The sequence below is a fragment of the Triticum dicoccoides genome, chromosome 6A, assembly GCF_002162155.2.
Source record: "Triticum dicoccoides isolate Atlit2015 ecotype Zavitan chromosome 6A, WEW_v2.0, whole genome shotgun sequence".
Lineage (NCBI taxonomy): Eukaryota > Viridiplantae > Streptophyta > Magnoliopsida > Poales > Poaceae > Triticum > Triticum dicoccoides.
In genome coordinates this window covers 575,701,757-575,714,707 of record NC_041390.1, presented here as the reverse complement: position 1 = coordinate 575,714,707, position 12,951 = coordinate 575,701,757, and the positions used below count along the sequence as shown (strand labels likewise).

At 47.2% G+C, this 12,951-nt stretch overlaps 1 protein-coding gene across 1 annotated transcript; it reads left to right on the top strand.

Annotated features, from left to right (window-relative positions):
• Nucleotides 1-7,977: 7,977 nt before the first annotated feature.
• Nucleotides 7,978-9,487, top strand: LOC119318097 (alpha-amylase type B isozyme-like). Its single transcript, XM_037592615.1, has 3 exons — nucleotides 7,978-8,094; nucleotides 8,183-9,127; nucleotides 9,226-9,487. Exons 1-3 carry the CDS (start codon nucleotides 8,008-8,010, stop codon nucleotides 9,475-9,477), a joined length of 1,284 nt encoding a protein of 427 aa, XP_037448512.1. The 5' UTR covers nucleotides 7,978-8,007; the 3' UTR covers nucleotides 9,478-9,487.
• The last annotated feature ends 3,464 nt before the right edge of the window (nucleotides 9,488-12,951 follow it).

Below are 12,951 nucleotides of genomic sequence, written 5' to 3'. Positions count from 1 at the left end.
GGGAGGTGCCAAAGTAATCCAGGAGTGGATCACTGGACAGCGGTCAAGAACATCCTGAAATACCTGAAAAGGACTAAGGATATGTTTCTCGTATATGGAGGTGACAAAGAGCTCATCGTAAATAGTAACGTTGATGCAAGCTTTTACACTGATCCGGACGATTCTAAATCGCAAACCGGATACGTGTTTACATTAAACGGTGGAGCTGTCAGTTGGTGCAGTTCTAAACAAAGTGTTGTGGCGGGATCTACATGTGAAGCGGAGTACATAGCTGCTTCGAAAGCAGCAAACGAAGGAGTCTGGATGAAGGAGTTCATATCCGATCTAGGTGTCATACCTAGTGCATCGGGTCCAATGAAAATCTTTTGTGACAATACTGGTGCAATTGCATTGGCAAAGGAATCCAGATTTCACAAGAGAACCAAGCACATCAAGAGACGCTTCAATTCCATCCGGGATCTAGTCCAGATGGGAGACATAGAGATTTGCAAGATACATACGGATCTGAATGTTGCAGACCCGTTGACTAAGCCTCTTCCACGAGCAAAACATGATCAGCACCAAAGCTCCATGGGTGTTAGAATCATTACTGTGTAATCTAGATTATTGACTCTAGTGCAAGTGGGAGACTGAAGGAGATATGCCCTAGAGGCAATAATAATGTTATTATTTTATTTCCTTATATCATGATAAATATTTATTATTCATGCTAGAATTGTATTATACGGAAACATAATACTTGTGTGAATACATAGACAAACTAAAAGTCACTAGTATGCCTCTACTTGACTAGCTCGTTAATCAAAGATGGTTATGTTTCCTAACCATAGAGATGTGTTGTCATTTGATTAATGGGATAACATTATTAGGAGAATGATGTGATTGACATGACCCATTCCATTAGCTTAGCACCCGATCGTTTAGTATGTTGCTATTGCTTTCTTCATGACTTATACATGTTCCTATGACTATGAGATTATGCAACTCCCGTTTGCCGGAGGAACACTTTGTGTGCTACCAAACGTCACAGCATTGTGTACTTGTTGGGTTGGCGTATTTCGACATTAGGATTTGTCACTCCGAATGGCGGAGAGGTATCTCTGGGCCCTCTCGGTAATGCACATCACTTAAGCCTTGCAAGCATTGCAACTAATGAGTTAGTTGCGGGATGATGTATTACGGAACGAGTAAAGAGACTTGCCGGTAACGAGATTGAACTAGGTGTTGAGATACCGACGATCAAATCTCGGGCAAGTAACATACCGATGACAAAGGGAACAACATATGTTGTTATGCGGTCTGACCGATAAAGATCTTCGTAGAATATGTGGGAGCCAATATGAGCATCCAGGTTCCTCTATTGGTTATTGACCGGAGACGTGTCTCGGTCATGTCTACATTGTTCTCAAACCCGTAGGGTCCGCACGCTTAAGGTTTCGATGACAGTTATATTATGAGTTTATGAGTTTTGATGTACCGAAGGAGTTCGGAGTCCCGGATGAGATCGGGGACATGACGAGGAGTCTCGAAATGGTCGAGACGTAAAGATCGATATATTGGACGACTATATTCAGACATCGGAAAGGTTCCGAGTGATTCGGGTATTTTTCGGAGTACCGGAGAGTTACGGGAATTCGCCGGGGAGTATATGGGCCTTATTGGGCCATACGGGAATAGAGGAGAGAGGCAAGTAACATACCGATGACAAAGGGAACAACGTATGTTGTTATGCGGTCTGACCGATAAAGATCTTCGTAGAATATGTGGGAGCCAATATGAGCATCCAGGTTCCTCTATTGGTTATTGACCGGAGACGTGTCTCGGTCATGTCTACATTGTTCTCGAACCCGTAGGGTCCACACGCTTAAGGTTTCAATGACAGTTATGTTATGAGTTTATGAGTTTTGATGTACCGAAGTTAGTTCGGAGTCCCGGATGTGATCACGGACATGACGAGGAGTCTCGAAATGGTCGAGACATAAAGATTGATATATTGGAAGCCTATGTTCTGTGATCTCTGAGGCACAGGCATCAAGGGCCATCACTGGTCTGCGCTCCCGTAGGGCTAGGGTTGCTACTCCTATCTCCACAACTGAAGTGTGCTGCAGCCTCCGCTCCAACAAGTACGATGGGTTCAAGGTACCCCCCCCCCCTCTGACATTCGCAAGAACACCTCCAAAATTAAGCCTCGTGTCATTCCGTCTATTGGCACATCCGCTTCTGCTGCTTCTTCCGTGGGTGAGATCCCCCCCCCAACTCCTTTAGCTACTCTGCAATCCATTGGAGTTAACAGGTGTGCTATACCTGCCACTGAACTTTCTGAAGAAGCCCTGCTTGTTGAACCTGCTGCGGTGTCTGAACTTTCTGCTCCTGCGATTGACATGGCTGACCAGGGAGAGGATATCTCCCACAACTCTGCCTAAACTTTGGAGTTCTTTATGACGCTGTTGAGCTGCTGGAATGTGCTCTCATGGAATATTCGAGGGCTCAATTCTGAGAAGAAGCAATTGGCTCTGAATAATGCTATTTCTACCAGTGGTTGTGCTATCGTTTGCCTTCAGGAGACTAAGATGCCTGAGGTTACTTTTGCTTTTATTAAAACGTGCTATCCTAGACAATTTGATCATTTTGCTTTTGTTCCTTCGCGAGGCTCCTCTGGGGGGTTCCTAACGATCTGGAAAAGTTTGGTCTTCTCTGGCACGGTAATCTCGTCTGATCTCTTTGCGCTAGCCATCGATTTTGTTAGCACACAATCCTCTCAGCGTTGGACGTTAGTTAAGGTTTATGGGCCTTGTACTGGTACGGATAGAGATGTTTTCACGCAGTGGTTATATGATGTTCAAATCCCCAGTGATCAAGACTAGTTATTTCTTGGCGACTTTAATTACATGAGAGCACCGGACAATCGTAATAAACTAGGGGTAACATTCATGACATGATTACATTCAATGACATAATTCGTAAGCAGAAACTAATTGAGCTTCCGATGAAAGGGAGAGCTTACACTTGGAGAAATATGCAGATTGATCCACTGCTTGAGCAGATTGATTGGTTCTTCACATTCCTACATTGGACCAATGCATACCCTAAGACGCTCGTTAAACCCCTTGGCAAGCCAGTTTCTGATCACATCCTTGCGTTGTCTCTATTGAGACCAAAATCCCCCGATCCAAGCTCTTTCGTTTTGAATCCTATTGGACCCTCCATCCAGGGTTTATGGACATTGTTAGTGAGGTTTGGGAGCAGCCAGTTAGGGCTACAAAATGCTGCCACTGTCCTTTGTCGCAAATTCAAAGCTCTTCGGCACACTCTCAAAATCTGGAGTAAGAATATTTCTCGTCTTTCAGTGGCCATCACGAACTGTAACGCTGTCCTTGCGGACTTAGATGAGCTGGAGAATAAACGAAACCTCTCAATCCCAGAAATGTATTTTAGACGTATTCTAAAGACGCACTTGCTGAGACTGCTCAAGTACAAAAAAACTTTATTGGAAAAAGCGTTGTACTATTCATTGGATCAAATTTGGAGATGAAAATTCTAAATTTTTCCAAGCGGTGGCCACGGAACGCTATCGCAAGAACAATATCTCCTCCTTCACGCTGGAGGATGGCACACTGGTTGACAATCATCCGACTAAAGAGGCCCTCTTGTTTCAACCGTCTGGGGACGGTCTCCCCTTATGACATGAAATTTGATCTTCCATCCATCATCCCTCGCGCCACTAATCTTGATCAGCTCACCTCTCCTTTTACCCATGAGGAAATCGATAATGTGGTCAAAGGTATGCCTCCTGATCATGCACCTGGCCCGGACGGTTTTAGTGGGGCTTTTTTGAAAGCATGTTGATCCATCATTCGACACGACTTCTATGCCCTATGCGATCAGTTCTATGAAGGTACGTTTGATGTGACAAGTATCAACGATGGTCTCATCACACTCATACCTAAGATCAACTCTCCTGAGACGGGTCAACGACTTTAGACCCATTACTCTGCTCAACTACTGCCAAAAGTTAATTACCAAACTACTAGTTGACAGACTTCAACGTGTCATCCTCACCCTTATCCACCGTAATCAATATGGGTTTATTAAGGGACACACTATACAAGACTGTCTAGCATGGGCATACCAATATCTTTATCGATGTCAAAGCTCGGGTTGGCCAATCATTCTTCTTAAACTTGACTTCGCCAAAGCATTCGATACTATTGCACATGAACCGATGATTCGCATTATGCAGCAAATGGGTTTTAACGACAAGTGGATTTCTTGGATCAAGTGCCTCTTCTCCTCGGGTCGCTCGTCCGTCCTTCTTAATGGGGTCCCCGGTCGGCAATTCCTTTGCCGATGCGGTGTGCGGCAAGGAGATCCTCTGTCCCCACTCATCTTTGTCCTCACAACTGAATTACTACAAGCTGCGGTCAATGATGCCTTCCAGCGTGGAGATCTTCACTTGCCTTTTCCTTGCAATGGACAAAATGACTACCCAGTGATTCAGTACGCCGAGGACACCCTCCTTGTTTTGCCTGCCTGCCCGCACCAAGCCCTACATGTCAAGAACATTCTTTCTGACTATGCATCCTCAATTGGTCTCAAAATTAACTCTCATAAGTCCACGCTCATACCAATCAACCTGGACGCAAGTACAACGACTAGCCTATTCGATATTTTTGGTTGCAATGTAGGTACAATGCCTTTCACCTACCTTGGCCTTCCGCTCGGCATTACCAAGCTAACCACCCAGGAGTTCATGCCCCTAGTTTGCAAAATGGAACGCCGCCTAACTGCCACGATCGCCATGATGTCCTATGGGGGCCGTCTCTCCTGGCTCAATGCATCTGTCACATCCCGTCTGGTGTTTGCCATGTGCACGCTCTAGTTCCCTCTGAAACTGATTGAAATTCTAGACAAGATTAGAAGGAGATGTCTCTGGACAAAGAAAACTGATCAAGGTGACAAATGTAATTCGTTGGCAGCTTGGGAACTGGTGTGCAAGCCCAAGAGCAAAGGTGGGTTAGGAGTGATCAACATTAAAATCCACAATGATGCTCTCTTGTTAAAATTTCTGCACAAGTTCTATAACAAACTGGACGTGCCGTGGGTTAATATGCTTTGGGACAATCAATATGTCAACCAAGTGCCTCATGCGGTTGATTCGGTCGGATCTTTTTGGTGGAAAGACATACTCAAGTTAACACCCATTTACCGGGGATCTCTCGTGTCCAAGTGGTTGATGGCTCGACTACGCTGCTCTGGAAGGACTTGTGGTCAAATGAGGTGCTCCAATCATCATACCCGCGCGCCTTCTCTTTTTCTCTGCATGAAGACATGACGGTCGCTGACTTCTGGGACAACACTGAGCTGCATGAAACCTTTCACCTGCCACTGTCCGCTCTAGCTCTCAATGAGGTGCAAGATGTCCAACATGCAGCATCCAACATACACCCTTCGACAACAATGACTGATGTCTGGCACTACACTTGGGGCGCTGCTGAATACAGACCAAAAGACTACTATAGCAACTTCTTCCGTGATGCAACAACTTATCCCGCCTTTCGACTCCTTTGGAAATCAAACTGTACGATGAAAATCAAAGTGTTTGGCTGGCTACTGCTGCATGATAGGTTGAACACACGTGACATGCTGAGGAGGAGACACTATAACATTGGGAATGATTTCACATGTCTCCTTTGTGGGCAAAATACGGATGAGACTCTTGAGCATATGATCTTCACTTGCCAGTTCAGCGAGAGGTGTTGGGCCAAGCTGCGTATTGACTGGCGTGGTTTTCAAAACAGGTTCACTGCATTGCAAAACGCACAAACAAATTGGCCCAATCCTTTCTTCATAGAAGTATTCTTCACTGCTGCCTGAGTTTGTGGAAAGAAAGAAACAATAAACACTTCAGAGGTGTCGCCCCAAGCACTGCATCTTGGTTCCATCGATTCAAAAAGGACATGGGGCTTTTACAACATAGAGTTAAGGTTGCACGTAGCGCTGCCCTGCTTTCATACTGTGACGCACTTGGTTGAGTCCTACTTTTGCTTTTTACTCTTTTAGCATACATAGAGACAAGTGTGTAGCAGTGATCATGGAGTAGTTGCCCACCCCCGATGGTAACACCAGGAGTGGAGTTGGATGTATGTGAGTTGTATGTCTATGTAAACACCCCATTTATATAGATATATGAAAATACAGTGGGAGTTCTCTCCCACTGTCAAATTCCTAAAAAAACAATGCAAAAATAAGTCGTAGGTTTTTACATCGAGGAATTAGACCAAGCATATCCGAGTAATACCTTCAACAAGGTAACGACGCAAAAATATCGTCATTGTCAGGTATAACCAACATAGATGAGACCTACACTTTCACCCAACATTTGTGATGAGATTATTTCCTATCCTGTCCTCTGGTAGCTCCTGACCAGATTTCCCAGCCCTCCAGGAAGACTTCTAAGTTTACCACCAAAGTCATGTATCATTGGTTGGAGCACAATATTTCTGGTGATAAATTCAAATGTGTTTGGATCTAATGTTCCTTTGAAAATCGAAATTAGGTCCTTGGAAGTTATTTAGACAAGTGATAACATAAGTAAATGGAATTGGTGAAGCTCATCCAGTATTCACACCCATAATACTTGTTTTATGCTTAAACATCTTTAAAAAGTTTATCATCCAAGGTCCACTCCTTGGAAAACTCCATTTTAATTCTATATATATGGTTGGTCAGACAGTCGGGATTTGGGTGAGCTTCATGCTCTTGACTTCATGGTGTCGAAGGACATTGCCTTCGGCTTGGCCTTCAGTGGCACCATCACTTCTATTTGGACACACGATAAGTTTTTGTCAGAAATAAACCGAAGCACGAAAATGGATATGCTTGGCAACTAAAGTTGTCATTCTCGCGTCACTAAACTTGTCATAAAAACGTTCTGAGTTGCCATGTGCTCGTATCTTGTGAGGCACTTATCAGGATCCTAATTTCCTTCAAACCAAATGAGCCCCTAGAATAACAGTGCAGCGTGACGTCCAGTCTCTAGAGGGCATGGTGGCAATTGGCACACTTCCGTTTGTTCAGTTGAGTCAGTTCGATTTGCTTTCGCCAGCGATAACGTCCATGGCCAGCGCTTATCATGGCGTCTGCTTATCCCACCCAACGTTTGGGCAAAAAGTGCACACTTCTGGTGAATAAATGACGTCGAGGGCCTGCAGGTTTGCAACTGCATTCGGAGATAATCCTTGGTGAACAATCTATCTTTTCCTGCGACATGCTCCTACCCTCAAGATCACGAATTGAATGCTCATCGAACGAATGAATACTCGAACTGGGTACTCACCAGAAAGTTTCTGAAGGATGCGGGCAGATTTATGTCCAGTTTTATCCGCCTCGAGGGACGCACCTCATCCGGGTTATCCAGGAATTTGCTCACCCGGATTTTAGCTGGCCGTCGTCAACCTGAAACGCGCAAGTAACCGCGGAGCCATCTCGCCAAAGTTACCGTCAGTTGCCCCTGATCTTACGAGCTGTTATAGCACAGCTGACCCTCATTGCAGTGCGCGAGAGCCGAAACCTATTCGATTGATAAGCTGCAAAACCTTCTCGACTTTTTTCACAGTTATTGAATTAGTAGACGATGGCTCGTAAGCACAAAGACTATTCCATTTCCACCGCTAGTTTGGCGTGTGAGTTCTGAGGAATTCTCAAGTTCAGCGGGATAACTGACAGCCGTATTGGCCGGTAACAAACTTCTCATACAAGGGTGGCTCCATCACTCGCCTTTTGAGCTCACCGCACCGGCCGATAACAAACTCCGGCCGACATATCCATCGAGCCGCCGGCCCAACGGAGCATTGAAGTCGAGCACGTACACCGGAACATGTCTTGCAAGTTGCCCACCGGCATGCTGCAGCCTGCAGCACACTATAAATACCTGGCCAGACGCACCAGCTGAATCCATCAGGTCTCCATCCTCCTCTTCGAGAGCACAGCTAGATAGAGCTGAAGAACATGGCGAGCAAACACTCGTCCCTCTCCCTCTTCCTCGTCCTCCTTGGCCTGTCGGCCAGCTTGGCCTCCGGGCAAGTCCTGTTTCAGGTAAGATCGTGCCCTGTCTTCAGCTTCTACACGTACTACTGTGATCATGTTTCGGGGACTGAGCTTTGAGTTCTGCTGCGTGCGGCAGGGTTTCAACTGGGAGTCGTGGAAGCACAATGGCGGGTGGTACAACTTCCTGATGGGCAAGGTGGACGACATCGCCGCCGCCGGCGTCACGCACGTCTGGCTCCCTCCGGCGTCGCAGTCCGTCGCCGAGCAAGGGTACATGCCTGGCCGGCTCTACGACCTGGACGCCTCCAAGTACGGCAACAAGGCGCAGCTCAAGTCCCTCATCGGGGCGCTCCACGGCAAGGGCGTCAAGGCCATCGCCGACATCGTCATCAACCACCGCACGGCGGAGCGCAAGGACGGGCGGGGCATCTACTGCATCTTCGAGGGCGGCACCCCGGACGCGCGCCTCGACTGGGGCCCCCACATGATCTGCCGCGACGATCGGCCCTACGCCGACGGCACCGGCAACCCAGACACGGGCGCCGACTTCGGGGCCGCCCCGGACATCGACCACCTCAACCCGCGTGTGCAGAAGGAGCTCGTCGAGTGGCTCAACTGGCTCAGGACCAACGTCGGCTTCGACGGCTGGCGCTTCGACTTCGCCAAGGGCTACTCCGCGGACGTCGCCAAGATCTACATCGACCGCTCCGGGGCCAGCTTCGCCGTGGCCGAGATATGGACGTCGCTGGCGTACGGTGGGGACGGCAAGCCGAACCTCAACCAGGACCCGCACCGGCAAGAGCTGGTGAACTGGGTGAACAAGGTGGGCGGCTCCGGCCCCGGCACCACGTTCGACTTCACCACCAAGGGCATCCTCAACGTGGCCGTGGAGGGCGAGCTCTGGCGGCTGCGCGGCACCGACGGCAAGGCGCCAGGCATGATCGGGTGGTGGCCAGCCAAGGCGGTGACCTTCGTGGACAACCACGACACCGGCTCCACGCAGCACATGTGGCCCTTCCCTTCTGACAGGGTCATGCAGGGATACGCCTACATCCTCACGCACCCTGGGACCCCATGCATCGTGAGTCATCCTACCAGTTCATCGTCTAAATTGCTCTTCTTTTTTCGTTCATATAAGAACCCATGCATGAGTGACGAAAAATATTCGTGATTCTTCAGTTCTACGATCATTTCTTCGACTGGGGCCTGAAGGAGGAGATCGATCGCCTGGTGTCAATCAGGACCCGGCAGGGGATACACAGTGAGAGCAAGCTGCAAATCATAGAGGCTGACGCCGACCTTTACCTGGCTGAGATCGACGGCAAGGTCATCGTCAAGCTCGGGCCAAGATACGATGTCGGGCACCTCATTCCCCAAGGCTTCAAGGTGGTCGCGCACGGCAATGACTATGCCGTATGGGAGAAAATATAAGCAAAATTATCCAAGCAGCTCCACAATTTTTTTTCCTATATATGAATGCCACACCTATTAGTCCGAGCTCGTGTTGTCCACATAGTACGATTTTAGTACTTCCTCCATGTAAAAGTGAGGATGAGGGACATCCATTGTATTTTTCATAAATAATAATCAATAATCGTTTTCGCTACTCATGGTTTACTCAATGTTCATTGACCAAAAATTGCATAGAGCACGACCATGTGGGAGCGTGAAACCTGAAACTTGAGGCTTTGATGGTAGGAGCTCTGGCTTTGCATTAAGGATTAGGGCTCTTCTAGGATCAGATACCGACCAGAAGGGGAGGGGGTGAATGGGAACTTCAACAATTTCTTCAAAAAAAATGAGTTTTTTGAGCAAAAACTAAGTAAATAGAACAAGTGCAGATTAGAATAGAGAATAAACTAAACTGAAAAGAGAAATAATTGAGGTTAATCTAAGTAGCAATTCCAAACTAAACATGACATAGGTAGCAGAATAACAAGTGCTCAAAATCGTCTTCGAAGCAATCACAACAATCACCGTGAAATAAGACGGGGAGAAGTTCTTCGAACGCATGTACGTTACATAAGTAAATGAGTTTGATAAAGTAAAAAACATGTAAGCTTGACGAAGGCATAGATTTGTTCGACCAGTTCGAGTTGCTGGCACAACACTATGATCTGTTTGGAGGGGCCGAGATTACGCTCGGAAGACAACGTCTTCATCCTATGTTCCTTCAGATAAAGTCACTTAGACTTTGCTCAATTACTTGTGATAGATCTTCGATGTAGATCTCCGGGACCTTCGCAGACTTGTTCTTCGGTTGCCCACAATTACCCACGGACGCTTAGAACAGACACCTAACCATCTAGTGGATGCACGATCCACAAGAGTAATTGGTTAAGTTAAGTCTCAACTAGTTCATCAATGATGCTTAATCACTTAGCAAGTTTTAGGCTTTGGGGTTGTTCTCTCTTACGATTCTCAAAATCTCTGGGGAGGATGGGTTGCTCTGACAACCTCTTGTCAGTTCTCTTATGGAGTAGCCAACCAGTTCAGGTTGTAGTGGGGTGGCAATTATAGCCGGAACAATACCAATGTGTGGCATGTTGCAGCTAATTTTGAACCTGGTTTCTATGGTGAGCGGATAGCAGCTGATTAGGTGGGCAGCAGATTCGTGATCGTAGTCTCGTGCGTGTAGCCTATCAGCGGTCAGAAGCTGATTTTGTACTAAAAGCCAGGGGAAGAATTTGGTTTTCCTCTCAATTCCAAGGCTCCAATTTTTTCTCAAGCTCTGGTCTAGCAATTGATCCCAGAAACTTGCTAGAGTATGCACAAACTAGATTTTCGAAGCTGTGTTGTCCACATAGTGCGATTTTAGTACTTCCTCGATGTAAAAGTGAGGATGAGGGACATCCATTGTATTTTTCATAAATAATAATCAATAAGTGTTTTCGCTACTCATGGTTTACTCAATGTTCGTTGTCCAAAAATTGCGTAGAGCACGACCATGCGGGAGCGTGCAACCTAAAGCTTGAGTCTTTGATGGTAGGAGCTTTGCCTTTGCATTAAGTGTTGGAAATATGCCCTAGAGGCAATAATAAAATGGTTATTATTGTATTTCCTTGTTAATGATAATTGTCTATTGTCCATGCTATAATTGTATTAACCGGAAACCGTAATACATGTGTGAATACATGGATCACAAAATGTCCCTAGTAAGCCTCTAGTTGACTAGCTCGTTGATCAATAGATGGTCATGGTTTCCTAACCATGGACATTGGATGTCATTGATAACGGGATCACATCATTAGGAGAATGATGTGATGGACAAGACCCAATCTTAAGCGTAGCACAAGATCGTGTAGTTTGTTTGCTAAAGCTTTTCTAATGTCAAGTATCATTTCCTTAGACCATGAGATTGTGCAACTCCCTGATACCGTAGGAATGCTTTGGGTGCACCAAACGTCACAACGTAACTGGGTGGCTATAAAGGTGCACTACAGGTATCTCCGAAAGTGTCTGTTGGGTTGGCACGAATCGAGACTGGGATTTGTCACTCCGTATGACGGAGAGGTATCTCTGGGCCCACTCGGTAATGCATCGTCATGATGAGCTCAATGTGACTAGTGAGTTAGTCACAGGATCATGCATTACGGAACGAGTAAAGAGACTTGCCGGTAACGAGATTGAACGAGGTATTGGGATACCGACGATCGAATCTCGGGCAAGTAACATACCGGTGAACAAAGGGAATTGTATACGGGATTGATTGAATCCCCAACATCGTGGTTCTTTCGATGAGATCATCGTGGAACATGTGGGAGCCAACATGGGTATCCAGATCCCGCTGTTGGTTATTGGCCGGAGAGTTGTCTCGGTCATGTCAGCATGATTCCCGAACCCGTAGGGTCTACACACTTAAGGTCCGATGGCGCTAGGGTTATAGGGAAAGTTTGTACGTGGTTACCAAATGTTGTTCGGAGTCCCGGATGAGATCCTGGACGTCACGAGGAGTTCCGGAATGGTCCGGAGGTAAAGAATAATATATAAGAAGTGAGGTTTTGACCATCGGAAGTGTTTCGGGCGTCACCGATAATGTACCGGGACCACCGGAGGGTTCTGGGGGTCCACCGGGAGGGGCCACCAGCCCCGGAGGCTTGCATGGGCCAAGAGTGGGAAGGGACCAGCCCCTGAGTGGGCTGGTGCGCCTCCCACCAGAGCCTAAGGCGCAGCTAGGAGGAGAAAGGGGGAAACCCTAGGCGCAGATGGGCCTAAGGCCCATCCTAGGGCGCGCCCCCTCTCCCCCTCTTGGCCGCCCCCCTACATCCCATCTAGGGCTGCCGCCCCCCTAGGGGTGGGAACCCTAGAGGGGGCGCACCCTCCTCCCCTTTGTAACACCCTCGATGCGACTATATCTCCCACATGTCGAGGCACGACTTAGAGGTATAATCGCATTGAAGGCATATGTCGCAAGTTAGGCAATCTTCACAACATCCCATGTAATATAAATAAATAAAAGGAAGAAACATAGTTGGCTTACACTCGCCACGTCAATCAAGTACATAAATAACATTACATCATCCAAACACTCATGGCCCGGCTACGGCGCCAAAATAAAAGATAACCCAACATGCGACACGGTCCCGATCACCCCCAACTGGGCTCCACTACTGATCATCAGGAAAGGAAACATAGTATCGTTGAGAGTCCTCGTCGAACTCCCACTTGAGCTCAAGCGCGTCACCTGGAGCGGAATCATCAGGCCATGCATCTGGTGTGACAGTAATCTGTGAGCCACAGGGACTCAGCAATCTCGCACCCTCGCGATCAAGACTATTTAATCTTATAGGTAAAGGCAAGGTAAAATATGTGGAGCTGCAGCAAGCGACTAGCAAATATGGTGGCTATCATGTTCGCAAAAGAGAGCGAGAAGAGGAGGCAAAGCGCGAGCGACAAACTAGAGGG

What these genes read in the sequence shown, in the direction of transcription:
- LOC119318097 (XM_037592615.1), top strand. Translation starts at nt 8,008, where the DNA reads ATGGCGAGCAAACACTCGTCCCTCTCCCTCTTCCTCGTCCTCCTTGGC. An exon ending in CCGGGCAAGTCCTGTTTCAG is followed by an intron (nt 8,095 to 8,182) that starts GTAAGATCGTGC and finishes TGCGTGCGGCAG; the next exon opens with GGTTTCAACTGGGAGTCGTG. An exon ending in ACCCTGGGACCCCATGCATC is followed by an intron (nt 9,128 to 9,225) that starts GTGAGTCATCCT and finishes GTGATTCTTCAG; the next exon opens with TTCTACGATCATTTCTTCGA.